Below are 26356 nucleotides of genomic sequence, written 5' to 3'. Positions count from 1 at the left end.
GAGGCTGGGCTCATTCTCCTATCAGCAGGCTGAACAAGCCACAAGATGGAGCGCAAACACTGTGGAAAATGCAACAAAACAAGAGGCAGAAGAGCCAGGACCAGGCAGTATTTGATACAAAGTCTGTTGCTAATAACCTGCATTCTAATTTGTACTGAAAATCGATTTCATTTCCTCTTAAGTTTTAACGCACTACAAGTAATTATTCAACACTAATTTGGTAAGGGGGTGGGGCAGGGGAGGGGGCGTGCAGGGAAATTCAAAACATTCAGCTTGAGCTGGATAAATGAAATGCAGAGCCAGGTCAGAGCAGCAGGCAAAGTGGCCTTGGGTGTCAGACAACTGAGACTAAAAGGCTGCAGCACTTGCCTGCAGCAGAAGAAGGGGAGATCAGCTGTGCATTCCGTGCGTTTCTTTCTCCTGTTTGTTATCCTGCTTTTGCTGTCACTGAGGCAGGGACTGGGGCACGTGCAAGTACCAGTCCAACTCAAAAGGGGCAGCTACTGCCAACCTTTAACAGCAGCAGGAACAGGCATCCCCACCCTCTGGGACTGTTCCTGCCTCACCCCCTTGCTCCTCTTTTCTTTTATGCGAAACAAAAAAATAAGGTGCCTTAACTATGGTGAAATAGACGGACAACAGAAATACCTGACAACAGATATTTTCAATCTGAGGTGTTTATACGTGGGTCAAATATGAGTTTGTGATACTTTCCACCATCATAGTCAGATTTTTCTCAGCTCTTACCTCTGAATGTTATACAGTCAAATTTCATTCTTGAGCTGAGGGTTGTTTATATAAGCCAAGGATAAATGTATTCTTAAAGGCTGTTCTTTCTAGGCAGTTTAGCACAATATAGTGCTCAGGTATGCATTTCACTCTGCTGTTGCAGTATTTTAGCAGGAAACAGCAGCAGGAGACTGCTCTTACACAAAGGATAATGTTTGTGAATACTGATCTCCTGACTGATGCAAACACTGTGATGAAAGATAATGTTTTAGCAGTATAAGACCTCACTCTTCTGCACGAAGTCAGAAGCATCCAGCATAAATCTAGTTTATTCTGGGAGCTGAAAAAGGAGGAAGGTCAGAAGGCTGTGGAGCAGATCTGCACCACACATCAGTTTCTTGCCTTCATGAGAACCACGGCAACAGCAGAAGACCTTGCACTGCAGGTCCCTGGAGACAGCTTCAGGATTCATGACTACCTCAAAAATATGTGGTGAGAGGGGATCCTGTCCTCAGCATGAAAAGGATGTGGAACCTCCCAACAGTCTTGACACATCAGCTGCTGGGAAGCAATTTAACTGAGGCTCCTGCATTTGCAGGTTACAAACGTCATTCTAGCTAAATCACTGTATGTATTTTTCCACTAACATATGAGATCAATGAAACCTCATTAAGAGAATTCATTAGCTCTGAGGCTATCACGGTACTCACCACACCTGCCACTTCCCTTTCATGACAGGATCATGAAAGTTCTTGACAATTAGTTAATTTAAAATCTATATAAATAATGTACCCTGCTCATCTCTTCTTATCTTTTTGCCCTTCACACTTTCTCCTTCTCTTTCTTAGTCTGCATTTCTGTTACTTTAGGAAAAGCTAATGGCCCAGATGTTAATGCTAACCATCTTGCTCTTCCATTCCCTATAATGGGAGAGAAAGGTCCCACATAAGTTTCTGCATCTCCACTGTAATAAACTAGCCAGTTGTGACATCCTCAGAACAAAGACAGAATTGAAATTTTTAAAAAATATAACGAATCTGTATATAATGTGGTGATACTTAAAAGACTGACCACTAAAATACTTAAATTCTGCAGCAGGATGTGAATTTTGCATCAGTGCTGCGGTTATCCCCAGAAAATAGTTAAGTTTAAAAAGACGAGCAAATAGGACTGCAGTATGCTAACACTGGATGGCCGCACTTAAAAAACTAGTGACACTTCACAAGCTATACAAACAATTTAACTCAAACAGTTCACAAAAAAATATCATTTTAGGCCACCAATTTACACAAAGTAGCCATGATAACAAATTTACAACAGTTTTCAGTGTTTAGTTGCCATATACTGTTACATAATTGTTAGTGTGCTATGTATTGTGGTAAATACGTTGCTCATCAGTTATTTAAAAAGATACCGTTATTGTTAATTTACCTTAATAAATCTGAACAGTGGATAGTTTCTCTTTACAGACCCTAGACTTGTTCTTTACAAAGGTCAAGTGGAATCCTGAAATGCTATGGTTTTCTCAGGGCCTAATGCTACCCTTCAAGCTGTATCCAACAAGTGATAATGCCAAACCATCTCCCTCCCTCTCAGCGGGGAAAGAAATATTGAACCCAGAACACATTGATATAAATAAGGTGCATTTAATCACTCATTGAAGGCTCAATATACAGAAAATACTAAAATGCCAAATGTTTTGTTAAAAGGATAGACTCATTACATGGAATGCTAATTTACATCTTTCTCCTTTTGTAAATATAAACGTGCATAGATGTAGTAGTGATCACTGGCTGAAAACTTAGTTCTTGATGTTGTAATGAACATGCTTTAGTAAGGGCAGATCATTGACATGGTAAGACAACTTACCTATGCATTTGTAGCAAAACAAAAATAAAAAATATGAAAGAAACAACAACAAGTATTGTCTGTTTTCTCTGAGATTATATGATTTAATCTAGACACCAGAGCAGACTCCAGATGCACTTTTAAACACGACACACAGCCAGTTTACCAGTGCTAAAGCTCTAGAGGTGCACGTATAAGGAATTTGCCTCTTTAAAAATACAGGCACAAGGACAAAGTCAGTCACTTGTTCTGAGATGAGGTCACTCCCTACTCCTAGGGACTAGCTCAAAGTTTCTACATTTAGACCCTGTTTCTATTTACTTTTCAATTTTTAATCTTGACTGCAGGGCCAATGGCTACAGTGGCAACAGTTACATGTTCCTTTTATACCTCACAGAAGATTTGTCCCCAGTAGTTTCTTAATTGTTTTTCTTACAGCTTTCACAAAGATGGACAATCTGCATCTAGCAGATCCACACTGCCCATTTAGCAGACTGAGGCAGAGAAGTTAACACTGGTGCAATGGATGTGGTAGAGAACTACTATCCACAATTCAAAATCAGTTCTCTAACTTACTCACCAAATGCTGACAGCAAGCCATGTCTGGGGCACAATCCTGTTGCTATTTTGTACCAGCAAGGCTTACAAAGTGTGTGTGTGTGTGTGTTGGGGGATATAAAAATCTGTATCTGTTCTGTTTACTGAGCTGGAAGTAAGACAATCATTACTCACACTACAACTCGGGCAAAAGTTACCCTGCTCTTCTCTAATCACTACGTTCACCAGTGCCAGAGAAGGTTCAGGATTGTTATAGGAAGACACTCTTCATCCATGTAAAGAATAAATGGATGCCACATAAAGATGCAGAAAGCACATATAAAAAAAGAAAAATTCTGATTCTCCCTTTTCACTGACCTTTTTTCACTGGTGCTTTGATTTGCATGATTTTCTTCACTATGTAGCTCAGGGGTCCTACCAGGTAGCACCAAGAAAATGTTTTGCTGAGTACACAGGGACAGCTTTCTGGAGGCTTCTGGTTTAACCGTAACCCCAGTCATCATTTACATCACTTTTACCAGCCCTGACCCTGCAAAGTAGCAATTCAGACCAACTAAACTGCAGCCAACTTCAAACATTCCTCCTTCCCTGATAACTCTGAGAGCTGGGAATGTTGGCAGTTCAGGGATCACAGGATAACTGAAGCTGAAAGGAACCTCAGGAAATCTCTCATCTGACTTGTTCCACTGCTTGACTGTACTCAGGGTGAAAAAGCCTCTCCTTATATCCCATCCAAATCTCTCTTGTTTCAGTTCATACTCATTGCCCGTGATCCTTTCACTATGAATTGCCCTGAAGGGCCTGGCTGCATCTCATTGACAACCTCCCCATCTCTCACTGGGGTCCCAAAACTGCATGTAGTATCTAGATGTGGTCTACTGTGTGCTGAGCTGAGGGCATAATCCCTTCAGACCACTGGCTCTGATCCTGTCAGTACAGCCTGGAATGCTGGTGCCCTTCCTTACTGCCAGGGCACACTGCAGGCTCATGTCCTGCTCACTGAGCAACAGGACTCCACATCCTTTTCCACAGAGCTGTGTCCCAGGCAGCCAGGTCCAGCCTGCTGTGCTGCAGCATCATTCTTCCTTCCCAAGAATGGGACTTTGCACTTGCCCTTGCTGAACTTTATAACATTTCTGTCAACACATTCCTCCAGCCTGATCAAGTTCTCCTGAATGACAATCCTACAATATGCTTTAAGGAAATCCAAGGTAAAGACATCCACCAGCAATTTTGGCACGGATGCAGAGATTTCAGTACTGTGACCAAAACCAAACTACCTGCAGAGCTTCAGATGCAGAATCCCTTCAGTATTTCACAGCTTAAGAATGTGGTTTCCTTTGGCAGCCCACAGACACTGCCACTAAAACCAGTCTCTAACCTAAGCAGTCTACTGGCTGAAGTCCATCTCATTCTCACGTCTCTTTAGCTCAGCCCTATAGTGGCTTGACTTGGATGACATTTACTTTTGTTCCATTGTGTTTACTGTTGTCATCTATTTCCTGAGTGTCATCGCTGGTGATAATAAAAATGATAGAGGAAGAGCTGAAAGTCACTTTCTTCTTTGGCCTGTCCCCTGCTTTCTGAGACATAACTATTGGTCGTATTGGTTTGTCATTCCCTGTTGCTGGTGTCTCTTTCACGGTCTTCTGGAATCTCATCAAGCGAAAGCACAGGAGTTGCAAAAGGCATCGTCGAAACTGCAAGAGAAAATAAATAGAATGAATTTACAGCTTCCTAAGCATGCACTTCCTAAGCGTTCACTATCATGTACAACCCAGGGAAAACAACAGTACAGTAAATGACTCAACATAACAGATTTCTGTGTATCTTCACCATTCCGTTAGTTTCAGTGCTGTAACATGGTGGCTTTTTAGTGGGTACTTTTCTCTCTGTGCCAAAGAGCTGAATAGAATCACGTAGCCAGTAGAGGGCAATGAAATGCAATTTAATATTCTACCAGCAGCAACATCTGCAATTCACAATCTGCAAAGAACAAGAAGACTGAACTGTGCTATAGGTATTGTTCCCATATTAAAAAAAAAAAATCACACATTTGATCTAGCAGGGGAAGACTATTCTCAGAAACACTCCACAAAGGATGCAGAGGGAAGGAACAAGGGGATGAAGGGGATACAAAGTGATGTTTTCGTTCTCTTAAGTAATTGCAGGTTCTGGAATTTTAACAAAAGCATTGAATGTCACAGATGTAAAATGAAATTTAAGTGATTAGTAAATAGAACTAAAATGTTGCTATTCAATATGGAAGGAACAGAAGTCTTTCAGTTAATTAGAAGCCATTTATGATACAGTAAGTCTGTCCTGCCTTGTGATTGGATAATGCAAGGTATTCAGTGAAAGCTTGCATCAGTGTATAGAACAATAAACGCAGTAGTAGCACCGTTTAAAATGTTTCAGTTATGGTCTCCTCTTCACAAAGCAAAGCATTCAGGTATGTGGGTTAGAGGATGCACCATTCAGTAGTTCCATGTCCGCACACATCTGAAGCTCAAATATGTTCCTCTAGGGAAATTCTCTGGTTTTACAAGAAATAAGTGGGCAGCTCCCTCTTTTACTAAACCATAAGAAGACATGCCTGGAATGTATGAAGAGGATTTAAAAAAAACAAAAACAAACAAACAAACAAAAAACCCCAACAAAAAACCAAAAACACAACAACAAATGAGGGGTGGGGGGTGGAGGGGAACAACCACACACTGTTCTCTGTAAAGGGAGTAGACATCTTTCTCAACAACCTTCCATTTAGCTGTATTAAGGATTATTCTGTATTATCCTGCATGGCCAGTGACTGTTTTTCCAGCTATTATGCAAGAAGCTCTCTGACATGCCACTTTGGAAAAAGGTTTTGTTATAGGAAATTAATCCTACTCTGACAGAGGGGAAGCAATAAGTCCTGTTGGGAAGGGGACCTAGAAAGTTTTAAGATCATATAGAAAGATAATATGTAAGAGAATGATCATGTGAAGGTCTCGGAGATTTCAGAGATAATGTGGCACCTCTGAGTAGCACAGTAGAGTGAAGGCACAAGCAAGTTAGAACAAGTCAGACAGATGAAGAATACTATAGAGAAGACGTGGCTTTAGGATTCCTTCTGAGGGCAAAATAAACCTGAAGATAAGCACAAATATTATCGTTTTGGTCTTATTCTGGAATTAGAGGTGAGTAAGAAGTACTCCACAAGGGGTGTCAAATAAGCACATTCAACTGATTCATTCTTATCCTGGCTATGACTTCCCTGGCACTGTGCCTGGTACCAGTTTGATTTGCTTCTGGGTATCAGAACCTAGGAAATCTTTTTCAGATAAACTACTCAGCCTGTCATCTAGGGTACAGCATCAGTGCCACTGTATTAAAAAGTCACTCTATTGTAAAATACTCTTTCTGAACACGATTGTTGTTAGCTCCCCATATCCAGGACAGCTCTGATATTGTGCAGCTGCGGGGTCTTGGACCAGCTTGCCGTGAAAACTAGCTATGGGTGAAAAGCTGCAAGACACCACATTGGGGGCCTCCTTCCCTCACTCAGGAACAGCATTTAAGCTCGCCCTCGGTCCTGGCCTGAGTGGCACCACAGCCTTTGCCTGGCTGCCCACTTGGCTGATCCAACCCACTAACTTGGCTGCCTTGTGCTTACAGACTGCTGGCTGGCCCAGGCTGCTACCTGGCAACTGCAAACCAGTGTAGGAAATCACAGAAAATTCCATATCTGTAATGAGCTAAAAGGTAATTAAAACCCTGGGAAATCCTTCTAGGAATCATTCATGTTTTTTTACCTCTTCTCAAGTGATTCTATTACACTCCAGATATATTTAGATCTATACAAACTTGGTTTCAGAAGTTTACACTGTGCATGTTACACTTCCAGTTAGCATTCTGGGTTAAAGTGAAGCTATTTTAATGTCTAAATAAATTCACCAACACTGCTTAACTGCATCCAGCAGTTATCTTCACAGTACTGATGATTTACAGAAAGATGTATAGTTCTCTAGTTTCTACATATTTGACATGCCACTGATAACTCCAAATACTTCCATTCTCTCTTTGCTCTATAAAGCACTAAAATGAGCAGTTACCACCATTAAATCAGCAGTCTACTTTTCATAATGAAGACTACAAAAGCAGACAAAAATAAAAACTTGTTTCTCATCGATAAGTATGTCTTCTTAACATTATATAATTTGTCTCCAAAAAAACATTTCACTGTCATCCACATGCGATTTCGGCTTTGAATACAATGAAGCTCTGACAAATGTTACCAGAGTAACATTGGAAATACTATGCTGAGTTGTTCAATCCTTATATAGCCATAACAGAGAAGTCAAAGGCAAGTTTTTTCTTCCTAAAAACAAGACACCAGATATTCTGAATTTTCTCTGATGGAGTTCTGTTGTGGTAAGGCAGTGATTTAGATGAGGTTTTCTAGTTGTAATCCATTTCATGGGTAAACTGCCAAAACTAGACACTTAAATTTTGACACTCCCCCTCCCTTTCATGTGAGTGCTCACGTGTGAACTGAGACATTTAAAATCCAATTTCTGATAAGGTAGTACTTTAAGCAACATCAGGGATTTTAATTCTACTAGATCTTTACCATTTATCCTAGCTGTTCAAATTTTGTTGAAAATCTAAGCTTTAGAGATTAAAATAAATCAGATCTAAACTCCACATCTGTAGTACTGGCTACTAATTATTAAACAAAAGAAAAACTTTAATGTACCTACCTTTCTACTCATGAAGATATAGATGACTGGATTATAAGCAGTGCTTGATTTGGCAAAGAATGATGGAATGACAGCTACTGTTGGAGTTACAAGGTTGCTATAGCCATATGTTACCAGGAGGGAGACCACCGCATAGGGCATCCAACAAATAAGGAACGTGGAGATCATTAAGAAACACATTTTAGCCACCTTCTTTTCATATTTGAGAAGTTTGATCACTTGAACTGTCTGGAAATCTTCCACACAGCGAAGCTGTAGAAGAAGAAGATAAAATGGCAAAGTAAAATAGCTCTGCATTTTACTTGTAACTGAATAGTTCTACATTTATTCATAAATAACTAATTCGCTAATTTAGTTTTAGGCACAGATACTACATGCCATACCTTGTGAACTACAATTCTTCTGGAAGTTTACATCATGCTTCCCAGACTTTTATTGTGTAATTAAATGTAAAGATAGAATCTGAGGAAAAGCAGAATAGCAAATCCACTGGAAAACTGCAAATCCAGTGATGTTACAAAACATGCTGCACTGATTATAAATATTTTAGAAAACTGATTTGCTCTCATCCACTGGCATAAGCAAGTTCAGTTTACATTCAATGGTCCCTAGCCTGACTTTGTTAGACAATCCTGTAGATTTATGTGATTCGCAGTCTTTAGAGAGAAGAAAATATCACAAATAGAGTTTTCTGTACTGCTCTGCCACCTTGTAACCCTAAAATTATGAAACCTCTATTTAAAGCAGAACACTAAGCAGCAGGTTCCCAGTGTTATCTAAGTCAAAAAATAAGGAGAAGATGGGTCACATAGGTGAGCGTTCTCCATAACAGTTATCAGTTGTCCAATATCATTGACCACAAACCCGAACAGGTCCAAACTAATTACACACAGAATACGAAACATTAACACTTTCTGACACTAAAGATCTGGACTGAATTAAAATGCATTGCCTTAACATGGAAAATTGTTTTAACAAGGCTTAATCTCCACTTGGAAGAGTTTTACAGCATTATCTTCTCAAGAGTAGCAAGGAGGGGGAAAGAGTTGTTTAATCAGAACTGCAAACAGTTTTCTTTTTCCATTTTTTCCAAGGGAGGATCTGCTGTGGATTAGAAATCATGAGCACTTCCCTAACCTGCTTCCCAGTGAAACTATACAACAAGTAGACATTGGTAGCTCTAGGATGGTTCTCCTCCAACCCTACATCCTTTCTAGCGGTACCTGACGTGGATGAAAATTAAACGTTCAAAAGTTTGAATTGGAAGCAAGAGTGCAAATTTAGCCTCTGATCCAAGCTTAATATAGAGCATCAACATTTTTAACTGAAAATATTACATTAAAAGAAGTCTTATTTGAATTAACTTACCATTCTTACTGCATATAGAATATGGCCATAGCAATAGGCCATGATCCCAACAGGTGCTACTAGACAGCCAAGGAAAAAAAGGAGCACAAAGGAGGTATCATTGGGGTCTTTTGATTTCCAGTCCACCGAGCAGCCTAATCCATGAATTTCCAGTGTATATCTGTTCCAGCCCAAAAGAGGTGCTCCAGTCCAGGCTAATGAGTAGAGCCAGATGTATGTGATAGCCCGCCAAGACCAAGAGAAGTCAATCACTTTTGCATGGACTACTCGAATGTAGCGTTCATAGGCAAGAACAGTGAGAGTCATAATTGAAACAATTCCTGTAAGAAAAATAAAAAAGGTCAATTAAATCACTAGCCAACATTGCAAATTGGTCTGAAGTCCTTTTGATAAGTGTTACCTTTGCTAGCAGGTTAACTCAAAATTAGCTAGCTCATATTATGAATCTAACACCAATAAGCTTTTTAGGTGATGTCCCATTGCTCACCAGCTACTAACCCAAACTTAGTATCACTAACTTCAAAACTACTCAGAGTAGGGTGCTAGCATCTGACCCATGATGCCCAATGGCCAAGAAGTAGGGCAAGGGGAAAAAAAAAAGAAAGAGACCAAGCTAATACTTGTTCCTAAGCGTTACTTCATTAAGTGAGAGATCATACTCCAAAGGGTTTTTTTCTGTTGGCAATTGTTGTGGCATTTTTGTTGTTCTTGGGGTGAGGTTTTTTTGGGGGGTGGGGTTTTTTTCTGGTTTTGGTGGGTTTTTTTGTTTGGGTGGGGGTTTTTGTGTTTTGTGTTTTGGTTGTGGTGTTTTTTTTTTTCTAAAGGAGAAGCTGCCAAATAAAACTGATATAATCAGCGACAACAAAATCTGTTAAAAACCTAGGGAATTAAGAGTAGAGACTAATATGCACCTTTAACATGAACAAAATGACTAGCAGAATTCCAACTTCTTTTCGGATTTCCTGGAAGTCTTTGCATTGCAAAGAACAACCGGGAAAGCACAGGGTTGCACTGCTGAAGAAGTCCCATCTGGAAGACATTGGATTATTTTGAGTGTCCTTTCCTATCTTGCTGCTATCATAAAAATACCAGTCTGTTTCAATTAGTTGTGCGCTCTTTTCCTTTTCTGTCCACCTCAAACCCACTACAAACTTATTAACGTGTTATGACATGAATCACAGATTAATTTTCAGCATTCAGCACTACCCTATCCATACACTTTGATAATTTAGTGACGTCAAGGCAATTCTGTCTTGCTCAGGATATAATGATTTCTGTTTCAATGGTCTGTGAAATTTGATGATCAAAACCCAAACTGCCCATCAGGCATGTGTCAGTCACCTGAAATCTGTTAAATTCAGTCATTGAGCTTATATATACAACCTCTTTAACAACAAAAGGGTGTATTTTCACAGCAGTTTGTGAGGTTAGATAAGTATCTGTGTCTCAGTTGGTGTACATATGATCTAATATGAAGCGCAAGTATTTTGTCATGCATATACACAGCAGTTAATTTCAAGGACATTCATATTTGTCATAATGTGCATTTATATAGCTGTATGAAGGTTAAACATGCAGATTTCACTGTAAAAGAATAATCATTAGATCCAGCAGAAACCTTCAAAGGTTTTCACAGATATCTGATCTCACTTTAGAAAAAGGATAAGCATTTCAGGAAGACAAATTAACAATACCACTCTAAAGCACCAGCAACATTGATTTTAGGAAGGCAACTAAGAATAACAAAATCTAGAGCAACACAGCCTCTGTGTCAAGGCATTCAACAGCAAACCCATGATATTATTAACCAAATATCTCACAGTGGGATATGCTTTAAGATTTCTAAGAAAGTTTCTTTACCCTGCAAGTATTAGAGCATCCCTTTTTACAGGTGATGAATTTAGAAAGCTTTCTTGATTAACAGGAAGGATTTCCCACTCTAAAGGAAAACATGCCACATTCTTGTCATGGCTCTCTTCGAAGTGAAACAATGAATTTTTGTTTTTATTGTTAAGTACATTTTTTGCCAGTGTTATCTTTAAACTTTCATCACAAAGAGAAGCAAATATCACTGGGCATGCAGAATGCAAGGTATACTGTTTTCACAATTAGTTTTGTGTAGTTTTTTGGGGTTTTTTCTTGTATAAGTCATCACTATAGAATTTTGTTTTCATGGCTTGCAAGAGAAATTGAACTAGAAAATGTGGACCAGAGGGTTTCCAAAAGACATAAGGTTTGGTTGGTTGGTTGTTGGTTTTTTTAAATGAAGTTGATGAGAAGTCCTTCAGGCCATTTTTCAGGACCTAACATGCTGGAAATACATTGAAGGATGTGGATCTAATCAAGACCTTAGCAGGAATTAGAAAATAATTGCAGAACTACATAGGTACTGTTCTACTTCGATTAGCTCAGGTAGATGCTTAGTACAAACAAATGCAGTCTACTTCCTGAACACAAGGTAAAGCAAGAAGTTCCCCTCCCACTTCGCTGTGTCCAAACATTAGGAGATAGAAAATTTTACCGGACAGTTACTAAAATCATCCACAGACATGTTTATGGAGGAAAATTCATGTCAATCACCTTAGGCTCAGTTTGCTTATATAGTGCACAGAGGCTTTGTCTGTGATCAGCAAGTGGAAAGTGCAGCTTTTCAGGATGGTGAATCAGGATTCCCAAATTAACCGCTTGCTCTTCAACACCTTCCTTCTCCCTACAATGATATCCAATGACTAATGTCCCTGTGTACTCTTAGTATTTCCCCATTAATTTTTATATAAGAGTTTTGAATTCTGGCCATGACATAGTAATCAAAAGCACACATGCTTGGTTGAAAGAACAGGTGTTCAGAAGCAATAATTTATTGAGTCCTTGACATTCTCAAGGAAGCCATTGGAAGCTCAACATCTCTAAAAATTGGTACTTACACAGAGACCTTTGAGCAGGTTTAGATCAAGACCCTTTCAGTCTGAAACCAGTGCTCTTTACAGGAATACTTCAGTTTTCGACCTGAACCATCAAAAGGGATGTTGGTTAGCCCATTGGGCAGCATGTGCTAAAATGCAAATCCCCATTCTGTTGGTATTCAAGAAGTGTCTGGCAGCATGCAGGCATGAGGCAAGAAATGCAGGTCACAGCATATTACAGTAAATTCCTCTTTAATGCAGTAACAAGGTCATAGCTGTAAGAGTAGAGGTTGAAGCAGTTAACCATAAAAACAGAAACTGGAAACAAAACACCCTTGCAAGATAAGATAAAATGCAGGGAATTTTGTCCAGAAAAGCCCCTCATTTACTATGGAGCCAAAGCTGCTCGTTTCTTTGTGGTAGACGGCATGCAGAAACCTAAGAAAACAGGAATACTGAGATCTGCCCTAATATATCCGAGATCCACAAGAAGAATGGTTTTCATAGAGAGCAATCAGCCATTGGAATAATCTCCCCAAGTAAGTGAGGGATTCTCCTATATTGGACACTTAAGATTCAGCTGGACAAGGTGCTGGACCATCTTGTCCAGACCGTGATTTTGCAAAGAAAGGTTGGATCAGATGATCCCAGAGGTCCCTTCCAACTTGGTGTTCTATGTTTCTATTAATATCTTTATCAGTGTACTGTATGACTTGATGCCTTTTTCAAAAAAGAAATAAAGCTTGCAAAACTCTGTACAAGATAAAACTTATTTTGATTTTACTGTGTAAAATCTGTGCAACTTGAAGGTTAAGCTTGTGATTTCAAGGTTTCAAATGTTATTACCACTATTTGTTTAAGCCCGTAAAAAACAAGCAGCTGCACAACTCTTCGTTACACCACAAGAGCTCTTGCTTTTAATAGAAATAACAACTATAATTCTTGGCAAAAGTTTTCCAGCTTGTAAAAGTTTCAACTACTTATTTTATTCCTAACTCTAAAGTATATATAAAAAAAAAAATCCTTGAGAGGTAGAATCGTCAGAACTGTCAAAAATTACATAGGATCTTATGTTCCACTAAAAGTCAGTGAAGGTCCACTTTTGCACTGGGAGGCAGGGAAGGTCTTTTTTGTTATAACATGACTTCGGTACAGGCAAGGGCAAGACTAGAACAGAAAATAATTTAATATCTGTCCCCTCCCCCCACCAGTTACGCATCTTTTCCGTTCTGCATCAATATGCAACCAAAACACATTTGGTATTTCTAACAAAAACTTTGAGAAAGCAGCACCACCGGTTAGCTTGTGTAACTATAATAGCCTCATGGATAGACCAATAAAGTATGAACTGACTTTCATATCTGTGAATGATCTGCAGCAGCAACTTGAGACCTTGTATGTTACTTGAGTTTCCCAACTGTTGGGAATTTCAGCTATTCTATGTGTGCACTTTATAACAACAAATTCCATTATGAAGCTGCAAAGCCATAAAAGCAGAAAATGCCCAAGGGTCTCATACAACTCTAAGCAGCAAAAGCTGGAATATTTCTGCCACCTCCACACATAATGATACAAACTAGTAACACTCACAGTAGCACAAATCTTTAAAAAGTCTGTTCAAACTCAATGCGCTACCGTCAACATGAAACATGCATTTTGACATTCTATAGTTTCTCTCCATATGCTAATAGCACTGTCAAGTTTCAAGCAAATTTCTACACAGGACAAAATTAAAAAAATAGTATTTAACAAGTCACTTATAGATTATTTGAGTAATTACCTATACCTCTACCACACTGATCCCAAGGATGGAAAATGTGTTCTCAAACGAGGAAATTATAATTAAATGAGAAGGGGAGAAGGAAGAATTTATACATTTTGGTAGGGGAAACTAATTCAATTGGAGATTAGCTCTGGTGACAAGGATGGTTTCAAGCAGCATTCGCGATATAGTCAACATGCTAGAGAGCACTGCTGGGACTTTACAGCTCTTGGTTATGATTAACAAATGAAAGAGTTGCATTTCCTTTTGAGGTTATTTTAAGTTCATTACTTTTTTTTTTCCCCATGGCAATCCAGGATTCTATTAAATTTGCTCTATTACCCTATTAATGCCAACAAGAAGATAGCCAACAAATATGACATCTAAAGATACAGCTACAGAGCAATTGCTAAATCTACATATAAAGTCATAGCTTTCATGAAGCAAAGCAGAGCTTTTCACAAGACTTATCTAGTTGCATAGTTCAAAGGGTTCAGTAAAATTTGCTCATTTTAAAGTCACCCACAAATGGATATAATAAGGACTCATTTCTTAAAGGGCCCGCTTCTAACACATTTCTGCCCCTAGTAGACTTATTTGCAGCGGTCTAGAAGTCAGTCTTTAATCAGACTTTCCATCTTCAAAAAAAATAGTTTTTGAATCAATAATAACTATCAAATAAGATTTTAATATACATGCTTATCAGTTTGCCCTTGAAGCCAAAGCTGTTATATCAAAATAACTTCTATAAAAGCTAATCCTCTCGATTGACATGTTCTGCAAGATAACTAACAGAAGCGTAAAAGTGGTTTCAGACACAGTTAAAGCTTGAAACAAATAAATAAAAATTTACCTTTGCATCCTAGTTTTATTAGATGTAGTGTATATTTGCTTGCAGTCCAGGTTTTTCCCAGAAAACGTCAATAAAGCTACAGAGAAGGCTGAGTGAAGTTTATTATGGTTCACTGCAGAGTTCACAAGTGAATCCTGAAGCCTTCATTCAAGCAAAATTCATATTAAATGTTAATGAAGCCACTGTACACACAGACTTCATCCATTAGTCACTTTGGATTTTAACCCAAAGCTTTCAGAATTATTTCATTCTAGAGATCTACCTTTTGTATATTAGACTTCAACATCTTTCAATCAGCTTTCCACTGTTAGCGATCTCTTCTGTCAAAACATTATTTTATCATGAAGTTTCTCTTATGTCCTAACAGGTCACTTTTTCTGGCCAGTTCACAGTGCTGTATTTTTGCCCAATATTAACACTAAATACCTATGGCAGGAAGGATGGAGGGAATAGTTAGATGATCACAGTTAAAAGGTTTAAATGCAGGATGCTGTACAAAGCATTGGTCATTTGTGGTTTGGATAAACCTATTAAATTCATCTCCATAAGACATACATCTGAAATATGATGTATTTGGTGGATCTCATGGGGTATCTATGCTGGACATTAAAGATTCTCTGCTTTTCCTGTGGTCATTAAGTCTTCCTGGCATAACCTACATTTAAAAGCAATTAGGGATAACATACACCTATAGCCACCTTGATTTTCAAACACTACGCAAGCCTCCATAAAGACCATAATTTTGTTTGGATGACATTCATGTTTAAGTTAGAGGAAAAAAAAGGGCTATGCCCTTCCTTTGTCTACTCATTGATCTTCTAGGCAAACGTGCACAGTAGCAGTACGGTATTAATTTCTCTACTTCCAGTCATACTTGCATATTCAGGTCGAAATATTGCAGAGAAACTTGAGTTTGCTTCTACTGTAAAAAAATAATTAATTCACGATGCTATCCTGAGTTAGTTAATTCAGGTTCAAACAGAAGAAAACTCAAGATTTTAATTTCTATCAGCAACTGGTTGTATCAGTAACTGGAATGCCACACTACAGACAAGTGTCGAAAACAACATACTAACAAGAGCGATAAATATAACCTTCTTGTTATGGATTTCATGGAGCAAAATATTTATTTTTATTTCACCCCAGTATAGATTAATTCTTAACATTGATTTCTCCACGTTGACTCCAGCTGTGACATCAAGCATCAAAAATATCCCAGAACTTTAACACTAAAGAACAGGTGTAAGTGTTCTTTATCAACTCATATGCCAAATAAAGCGCTGGTAAAGAGGCTGGTAAGCATGTACCTGGTGACACTGTAGTAACTATCCCTAGTATAATTGGGATCATGCTATGAAATGAAGCAATTTGTGAGATTCCATATCCTGTGAGGTTGAGGTTCTCTGAGGCAGGGGAGGAGGGGGAAGGCCGTGGTTGTGTGTTACTTTCAATATTATCTCATGATCAATGGTTGCATGTATCTGGTATTTAGCTTTATGCTGTCGAAGCCAGCAGACTTCAGGGTCCTTTCAATATGTGACACTCTAGATCATCTTGCAAGGCTAGGTCCTGCGGTATTTCATGTGATAAGCAGATGGAATATCCTTCAGGTATGTAACATGTCTGGCCTGATGCCACAATTCCCCCATAGCATTGAGCTGGCATTTTCCAAGTGGAGCCATAGGAGCTGACTCCCAAAATTTTTTATCTTATATGACAGGAATAAAAAAAGAAACCCTACACAGTGTTATATAGAGCAGACACACATATACTAAAAAAATAATCTCATGTAAGTAGAATATTTGTCAGTCTCTCAAAGATTCTCTTAAGTCTGTTTTCAGAGCTGTTCCTGTCATCTCTCCCTACTTATAAACATAATCCTTTCCCATCCTCTATATTCCACCTTCTTTGGTATTTCTTTTTCAATCCTGCTGTCTATGAACACATTCTTTCGTATCACACATTTTAGTAGGAAAGGATGGGAATACATGGCAGTAGCAAGTACAGCTACAGGGGTTTTGTCTTTGCATGCTCAGAAATCAAATTGAAAGGCAAATCTATGACCATAAAGGATCTCCAGTCACAGCTAATATTAAAGAAGTGAGAATACAGTCCCTTTGTCCAAGGATAATGAAACTTGAAGATCCAATACATATGCCGATTGAGATACCTGCCACTACTCCTACATGCCACTTTCTGATGCCAGTTCTTTCAATAAATTGGTATTACAACTCCTGTGAAGCAACCATGAATCTTTTGTTTCAAGCCATTATAAATTAGATCCTGGCAAAGATTTTCCATGAGCAAACAGATGCAAGGCTTCTTGTGCTCTCCCCACAGAAATGCAGTGCTTTGCATAATGCCATACACTTTGGTGGTAGTTCTCACCTGGAAGAACCTTGCCTTTTTTAGCCCACTGCACATTCACACCATGCATGTTCTTGTGCTGCTTCCAACTACCTCACATATGATTTATGCATGTGGATGACTCCATTTTCCGTATACAATTCAGTTTTTTGTGGCCTAGTGCAAAGCACTGATTTTTTACACACACACACACACACACACACAGAGCAACTTTTCTAGAAATTATTTAGATTTTATTCTGAGAAAGCTGCAAATTTTAATATGATGAAATATATGCTGATTTTAAAAAAAAAATTACGGAAAGCCAATATGGTTATTGTTTGGATATTAGCCCCTGAAATGGGAACCTATACTTCTCTTCAAGCAAGGGAGAGACAAATACAGGAATTCATTACTTTGAGCAAAATTATGCACTTTAAAACAATTTTTAGTTTTTACCTGAAAGATTTTTTTTTTTTAATGCTTAAAGCTTCCAGAGATACTCGAGACCTATCCATTTTGATTCAAGACTAAGGCCTAAGATTCTGAGGGTTCATTTACTCTAGCAGCAAATCAGGCTTTCTAACTCTTCCTGAAAGACTTGACTGCTCAGTGTTCACAGATAATGCTTGTCTGAGCTACAGATTTTAATCTCAGAAAATACTCCTATCAGTAGGTACTGATTACAAACATAAAGACTTTCTCTGTAGGAACTACAGATGCTAGTTTTAGCTCCGATTTAAACCGGGGCAATTACCCTACCATGAATGGGGTCATTCCCATATAAGCTGTGTAGATAAATGTAGCAAAAGAAATGTGTCTTCCTGTTCAAGCCACTAGCATTCAATTTCTATGTTGCAACTCTTCCTCTTCTCCAGTACCCAGCCACTCAGAATCAGGGAAGAATGATAAACTGTTCCTTGTTGTCTGGAGTCTTTTGAAGAAAATTCCATTTTTTTGCCATTTGATTGTGTCTCATGTGATAATTATTTCTTCTGTACTCTGGGTTTTCCAGGAGTCATATTAGTCTGGATACATCACTAAATGCTTCAAGCTGTACAGTGTAGGTCATGGAGAAGAGTGCAAAAGACGCACTGCACCTCAGACATTGTCCCATACGATGTGTGTATTCTGATTTCTATAATCCTTAATTAGAACAAAAATACTGCAATACTTTCAGAATAGAAGTGTTAGTTTCAACTAATTCTAACAACTACAATTGCTTCTGCCCTCTCCATGCAATATACAACTTACTTGCATGGTTTGCTATATTGCCTCCCCAAAACGTGGTAATTTGGACAGAGGGGGTATCAGATATGCATTCCTGAAGGCTGGGCATCTCTACAGAGCAACTGCAGCACAATGTAAAAACAAGATTCAGCTCTGAGACAGACCTTGACTTCTGTTAAAGGACATAATATTTTCTATATCAATTAATCCTTGACCTACATCCAAGTGCTGAATTACTATTTGGCATACCTAATCAGAGAGGAAAGCCATTCTTCTGCAATCCCTCCTCACCTCCTTCATGTTTGAAAAGCCAGAAAGCAGCAACTAACTAGAAGGAACTTCTTGTCCACGGCAAGACAAAGTACTATGGCGCTCTGTAGTTTTGCATTACAAAATACATTACAGACTATTTAAATTCAGCAGTTAGGTGTTACAGTATGTCTTAGACAACAGTTATGTATCAGTTCTGATTTTTCAACAAACTTTAGCATCCACAGTCAGATCTAGGTAAATGAAAATCACTGCTTCTAGACATAACGCACTTCAAGTATATTTTATATACAACTCATCTATAAAACTATAGGGAAATTAATGACCTCTCCCATGTTCAATCCTGCAAGTGATTAAATCACTTCAAAAAAACAACTGCTAAAGCTGAAAGCATGCCGATTGAGTCCCCAGCTGTCTGTAACACAAGATCCTAAAACTGTCTGCCGAGTAACCACAGAAAACGCTTTTAGTGAGATTAAATCAGTGCATATAACATACATTGGTAATGCAAAAGGGTGGCAGAGGGCACCATTCTTTCAGTGTGCAGAGCCTTAGATGCAGTAGCTAACAATTATATACAGATGGTTTTGCTTTGTTTTAAAATAGGCTGGAACTGAAGCCAGGTCCACAGGACAATCTCTGGCAATTAATCCTTACTTCATTATTGTGTGTGTGTGAGAAGGGGGAGGAGGGAAATCAGCTTGCCTTAAAACAAATTTATAAAATAGCCTAAGATGTACACTCTGCAGCTTTTCACAGGAAAGTGCAGTTTGTAAAACTGCTTACAAATTTTCCCATCCTCCTGTTCACATTACTGGATGGGAATATACAGATGGATTTCAGCGTTTACTTGGTAGCTCACCAAGATCTAGTGGTTCTATACCAATGGTAACTTGTCCAAAAGGGTCATAATACTTTCAATGGCTTTGACATTAAAAGCTGGCAATGTTTATTTACCCTCACAAGAGCAGCTTACAGTTAGGAAAGAGAGAGGTCTCTAATCACACTTCAGTAACACTAGCCTTTCAATCACAAACAATTAAGGTTTAATAATTGAAAGCCTACCCCAGAGTATACCCTTACTATGCCATCTTCTGTCAAGAGACTGCCTCAGATTTTGGTTCCTGTTCCTCAAGACATTCCTATTATCCACCATTTTTTTCACTCCTCTCTTCCCTCGCTCAGTTAAATGCATCAGAAATTGTTAGAAGAACAATTAGAAGAAGAAACCAAAGTGGCAGATGGTTTAGTTTCCATTACTTGTAGCTGAAGTGATTTATGTTCAAGAGGTACGTATGTATGCTCCACGTGATCAGACTAGCTAACTTCTAAACCCTCAAAGCTTATTCCTATGCACAGGAGGCATTAAAGCAGACACCTACTGCCTGTGGATGGGCAGGATACAGATTTCTCTTCACACATTCAGTTCTGCAACAACCACTGTTATTTTAAAAATTCTTGTCTGTTTGTGAAAAAACAGTAGATGCACATAAAGATTATTATGCCCTGAGCCTGTATTCCACAATTCAACAAATTCTTGCTTCGGGTAAGAGGGTGCCCATATCTGTTATCAAAGACATTTGGGTATGTTTAGCTGTCCTCTCCACCAATTATAACCAAAAACCTACGCTCTCAGTGACAGACAGCAAACCTCTCAGGTATGAACTGTATTACTAAATCAGATAAAGAGATTACACAGATCTCTACTACTTGTGTCTTGGTTAACTACAGATAGGGAAAGAGGGAAAGAGTTACAAGCTTTTAAGTAAGGAGAGTGTGGTAGACTCAGTGGGACCAGCAGAGTTGACTGCACACCACCATGGAAAGAGATGGCCCTCATGGTTTAAATGCATCACTTAATTGAAGTAGCTACCATATTCCATCAGGATACATCACCTGTTCAAAAATAGATACTGGAATTCAATATAACTAAATTAAATGGGGATTACTGTCTAGGACAGACAACCACGTCATTGAAGCTTAGACTAAGAGTTGTCTGTTAGTCATCTGATCTATGTTGTTTTCCCCACACTAGTACATGGGGCACTAAGAATGGCTTTGTAATATCAAAAGGCTCTTTTCATGGCCTCTGTTGTGAAGACATATGTGCCTTAACTGTATCTTGACTTTAGAATCTAACTGTAAAAGAAAATTGGGATTGTTACTTGTGTGACAAGGACAGAGGTTCAGTAGTCAAAATGATCAGTTTTGCTCTGTAGCAAACAGATCTCTGCATGCTCTAAAGGTGCAATGAAAAGCTTTCAAAAAATAGAAATTTTCCCAGAAAAAAAATATCTAGCAGGAGAGTGAACAGCAGGTTCTAAGTTGTTCAATGCAACACAAGCAGCATATAATAATACTACATGGGCTTGCCTAATGATAAAGTTACAATAATGCAGAAGCAGACAATTGCAAAGAACGCAAAAATTAGCCATTTACTCCTAGACAATCTGTAGTTCTGTTGACACTTTCTCAACTGAAAAGCTTCAGAACATGGACATGTGCTTACAGTGTCTTAAGTTCTGGATCTCATGTGCCTCCAAACTGCTAGACTGGCTGGTAAAATTGGTAAAATGAGAAGCCCTTTTGCAAAGGAGATTTTCAGATTCTCCAATCCAAAATTCTTTGGAGAAGTGTAGGGAGGGCCTCCTTGTTGTGTGTGTTGGGGGAAGTTGTTGTTGCCATTATGTAACAAATATTTCTGAAAATTTGGATACTACCAGTTTATTTTAAGCACACATTTCACCTACGAATATCAGTATAATTAAATACATAGAGGAACACAGAAATATCTTGGTCTTGGTTTTCAAAACAGTATGAGCAAAAACCTCGTAACAACTGTCATGGTTTAACTCTGGCCAGCAACTCAGCATCACACAGCTACTTGCTCATTCTCCCCGAAGAGTAAAAGTAAGAAAATGTATGGGTTGAGATAAAGACCATTTAGTAGGGAAAGCAAAAGCCGCACATACAAACAAAGCAGAACAAGGAATTCTTTCACCCCTTCCCACTGGCAGGCAGGTATTCAGCCAGCTCTAGGAAAGCAGGGCTTTATCACACATAAGGATTACTTGAGAAGACAAACGCCATTGCTTTGACCATCCCCCCCTTCCTTCTTCTTCCCCCCTGCTTTATATGCTGAGCATGACATCATATAGTATGGGCTACCCCTTGGGTCAGTTGTCCTGGCAGCATCCCCCCCCAGCTTCTTGTGCTCGCTGGTGGGGTGGGGCGGGAAGCAGAAAAGCCCTCGGCTCTGTGTAAGCCCTGCTCAGCAATAATGAAAACATCCCTGCATTATCAACACTGTTTCCAGCACAAATTCAAAACACAGACCCATACTAGCTACAATGAAGAAAATTAACTCTATCCCTGCCAAAACCAGCACATAACATGTGACAATTTAAAATAAAGCTGCATAGTGATGATTTTCAAAGTGATTCCTGATTATCAACTACAATAATTGGAAAGAATCTGATTTTTAAAACTTGTTGAGAATTAACTCTGAATTCAAAGTGAGAATCGTATTTATTTTTTTCTAAAGCAGCTTTAATCATGTGTCCCAAACTTGTTTACTGTCAGGGGAACATCTCATTTATAGGTCAACAAATGCAGAAGACAACTTAACACCAAGTATTTGGGCTTAGGGGCTGTTCTTCCAAGGAAAAAAAAAAAAACCTACATAAGGATTTTCTTATTTGAACTGAAGATTGAACAGCCTTTGGACCTGAAGGGCTGGTACAGAAAGCTCACTTAGCAATGTCCGCGTTCATACTCAAGAATGTGATCACATATCTGTAAATAAACAGGTTTTGGTCACCTAACGTAAAATGAGCTGGACTAGGTCCAGTCCCAGGACAGATCCACAGCAGTAAAGTAACCTCACAGTATCTGTTACTATTTAATAGACTCTATATCCACGATATCACAGCTACCACCACTTTATTCTAGAAACATCATTATTGGGCCACTCCAGTTTACTGAGCAATTGAAAACTGCAAAGCTGTAACTACTCTGCTTAGTTAATGAGAACTTTACTTTTAACAGCTGCCAGTTGTGTGTGTCTTCTGATCAATGAATGTACTTTTCATTCCCAAATGTTCCTGGGGGGAGGGGTTGGGGGGAGTGTTATGCCTTACAAAGCACTGCTGTATTACCCAGCAGTAACACACATACAAGACTTCCATTACAATACCTTCCCCCTCCACCACCACCCCAAGATAACAGCTGAATTGGGCTTTTATGTACAAGAGAAGTGTTACTGTTCTCTTCTTAGACATATTACAAAATGAAAATAGAAGCTGTGGTGGCGATAGTCCAGATGGCAAACACAGTGTGATGCTACCTGCAGGGCATGAGTTCGTTTGGGATTTTTTTGCCTCAGTATTGACATGCCCTTGCTATCCTACTCAGGTGGGGAGCACTTATCTCAAAAAACAGAAAAGAATAACCTTTCTATTTCCAGGTGATAATATAAATTATAATATATATATTTCCAGGTGAGAATATGAAAACAATAATATGTACAAAAGGAAAGCTTAAGATTAAACATAACTTTATTAGGTTAGCATCAAATTATAATAGCCAAGATAAATATTTTCTAAGCTTTACGTGACAGCTGAACCAAGTAAATTCAGGGATCACACACTCCTGAACATCCAAGTTATGCATTTATTCTGCACTCCAGTACGACAAACTACACACAGACACACGCTTTTCTAATACATCATAAAAGAAATAAATTCTTCCCATTGAAACACACTATGGAAGAGGAAAACGTAACCAAACACAGGAAGATGTAATTTTGCAAACCAGTGATGCTAGTTTGACTACCCTGTAGATAGGGCCCATGAATTTGCCTGCATTTTTTTTTTTTTTGGAACAAATAAATTACATAAAGGGATACAGGAAAGCATCAACACGGAATACATTTATGATGACAAATCATGTAGCACACCACAAAATAGACAGAAATTAAAAATCATGAATGATCAAGCAATTTACTTGCCAATTTATACCTCATTGTTTCTATTTGTCCTATCTGGAAGATGGTAAGATATTATTATAGTCTGGTTTTTTATCATTACCCCTACTATGCATCTTATTTTTTGACCCTATATGGAAAATGCCTTCATCAAAAATAGTAAGTATAATATATGAGGGACAATGATAGGAACAGAACCATACTTCACTTCTCCGGTGTAAGCTTAATGTTCAGCTGCCTGGCAGAATCTGGTTGGCAGACACTTGAGTTCCTCAAGCCTTTGAACCAGCTGAGTGATGTAGACAGCCTTATGCTAGCTAGGTTCTCTAGTACGTTCCCTGATAACACCAGCAAACAAGTGTCTGAGAGCTGTGCACCATAGAAATCACCCAATACCAAACCTTGCACATGTGGCTAACTACATCCTGCATCTACCACAGCTTCTAAGATTTTTGCTGCACTACGCAGCAGCAGTCAAATCAATCATCAGCAACCATGCACCTTCGTCCCAGCAGCCCAAAGGCAGACTAAATGCCATGTAAAACAAGGATTATGCAGGAAAGCTACAAAGCTTACTAAAGACTTTAATTTGCCTTATTACAGTCAATTTTCAGTGCACACATGTCGCATGGGTGCACTATGATCCACCTCTAACTTATACAGCTCTGCCAGAAAAAAAGGATCTGGCATGAGCTTCAGATTTGGTTATTGACAAGCCAAACACTTTCACCCTTAGAAACACAACCTGTTCTTTTACCAGTAAAAACAAAGCTATATTCCTTTTAACAGGTATGTAGCCGGATTGCAACCTATTCTGCAGACTTCTCTGAAGGGTATGTATGAATTTCAGGGATGAAAGAGATGACAGGTTTGGAAAACGGGGTTTTTAGCACTTCCACTATATCCATTTCACAGGAATCAGTGGTTTCCCAAAACCCAGCTGTGACACCGTTATGACTGAAGGGTAGCACCTGAATTCCACAGATGGATAAAGAAACCGGAGGAGGCATTGCCAAACGCTGGGGAGCCTCACACCCTGTTGGGACCTCACCTGCCCCACCGAGGCGGGACGCTGCTGGCCCCACAGCCGGCCTCCTGCCTCCTCCTTACGCAGCGTTCCCTCACAAAAAATACAGTATTCTATGCGCATGAGTCTGCGCAACACTCGGCCAACTCGAAGACCCCTTTAACCACGCTGCTGTCTATCCCCCTAAGTCTTCCCGTCACACCAGCAAGGGCGGGAGGTCGAGGAACAGGCTCCCGGTGAACGTACCGTTCGCTCCGGCTCGTTTTACCTCAGCGCTACCGACTCGCGTAACGAAACTCCGCCGGGAGCGGGGCGCCCACCCCCGGCCCGGCTGCCCCGGCACGGAACGGCCCCCCCGGCCCCAGGCCGGCCAAAGGAAGAAACGTCCCGCAGCGAGGGACGCGGCCAGGCGACCTGGGGACAGCTGGGGACGGGGCGCCCGGAAAGCGGGCACGGACAGCGAGGGCAGCCGCGGGTGGGGGGGACAGGGAGAGACACGAGGCGACCGCGGGCCCCGCCACCCACCGAAAAGGCTGTTGCTGAAGCCGTCCCAGACGCAGCCGGCGGCATCCCAGACCCAGCGGCTCCTCAGGCAGGACATGAAGGTAAGGCTGACGCCGAAGACGGACACCAGCAGGTCGCTGAGGCTGATGTTGACGAGGAAGAGGTTGGTGGGCGTGCGGAGCCGCTTGAACTTGTAGTAAAGCACCAGCACCAGCAAGTTGTTGCACAAGCCCAGCATGCCGATGGTGGCGACGAGCAGCGCCAGCAGCTCGTAAGTGCCGGCGCTGAAGAGGGGCCGCTCGCCCGGCACCTCCTGCTCCGCCGCGGCGGGCTCGGGCCGGCTGGTCGTGCCCGTGCTGTTCCCCGAGTGCATAGCTCACGGCTCGCCGCTCATAGCCCGTCCGGCGCGGGGCTAAGCCTCCCTGTCCGCCCCCGGCCCCACCGCGCTCCGCGGCTGAGGCGGGGGCAGGAGGAGGGGCCCCCGCCGCCTTCCCGCCCACGGAGGGCGCGCCCTCGGGTGGCCTCGCCCTCGCCTGCCCTCGGGTGGGCCGCGGCCTGCCCCCGCGCTCCGCGGCAGATGCCTCACCTCGCCCTGTCGCGGGTGGCGACAGCCGGGTCGTGGCGGGGATGTGGCCGCCTCCTCCTCTCCCTCCAAGCCGCTGGCCGTCCTGGCTCGGCGGGGCTGCCAGCAGCAGCGCTGCCCTCTGGGGAGCCGCACTTGGGTAGGCCTCCTCTGTGCCCCCCTCCGGGAAGGGGCAGAAACTGCTGAGCTGGAATTTAGACTTCTTTCCCTGATAATCTGCCAGTGACAGCTCCTACGATGGCGGTATTTTCTTCTGAGGTGCTCCACCACAGTGCTCTAGTTGCATCCTCCCAAGGCCACCAGCAGCGTCTTGGCCCGGGCAAACTTGTGGTGCAAGCCACCACCTTTTTGTCAGCCACGGAGCAAGTAAGGTACCAAAACTGCTATCAAGTCACCTCATTTCATACCTTTGTCTCCAGCATGTGTTGTGTGAAAATGATACAGGAATGCACAAGCTGCCTGTGCACAGCTCTAGCTGTTTTTAGGCAGGGTGCTGTCCCAAATCCCAGCTATGCTGTCTCCAAAGGAACCTGTCCCTGAGTGTATCACAGGGATTTTTGCTCAGCACAGCTTTAGGCCTAAAACACCTCGTGAAGCCAAACATCAGGCTCACAGGATGACCTCTAGCTTGCTTTGCTAGCTGACCCAC

General features: G+C 40.5%; 1 protein-coding gene across 1 annotated transcript; it reads right to left on the bottom strand.

Annotated features, from left to right (window-relative positions):
- Positions 1–2358: 2358 nt before the first annotated feature.
- On the bottom strand, positions 2359–25614 carry OPN3 (opsin 3). Its single transcript, XM_037392914.1, has 4 exons — positions 25146–25614; positions 9246–9565; positions 7878–8129; positions 2359–4835 (listed from the first exon to the last, which is right to left on the bottom strand). The coding sequence occupies exons 1-4, from the start codon at positions 25495–25497 to the stop codon at positions 4572–4574; spliced, it is 1188 nt and encodes a 395-aa protein (XP_037248811.1). The 5' UTR covers positions 25498–25614; the 3' UTR covers positions 2359–4571.
- Positions 25615–26356: the final 742 nt, after the last annotated feature.

Source organism: Falco rusticolus, chromosome 6, assembly GCF_015220075.1.
Source record: "Falco rusticolus isolate bFalRus1 chromosome 6, bFalRus1.pri, whole genome shotgun sequence".
Taxonomy (NCBI): Eukaryota; Metazoa; Chordata; class Aves; order Falconiformes; family Falconidae; genus Falco; species Falco rusticolus.
This window is presented reverse-complemented; position numbering and strand designations above follow the sequence as displayed.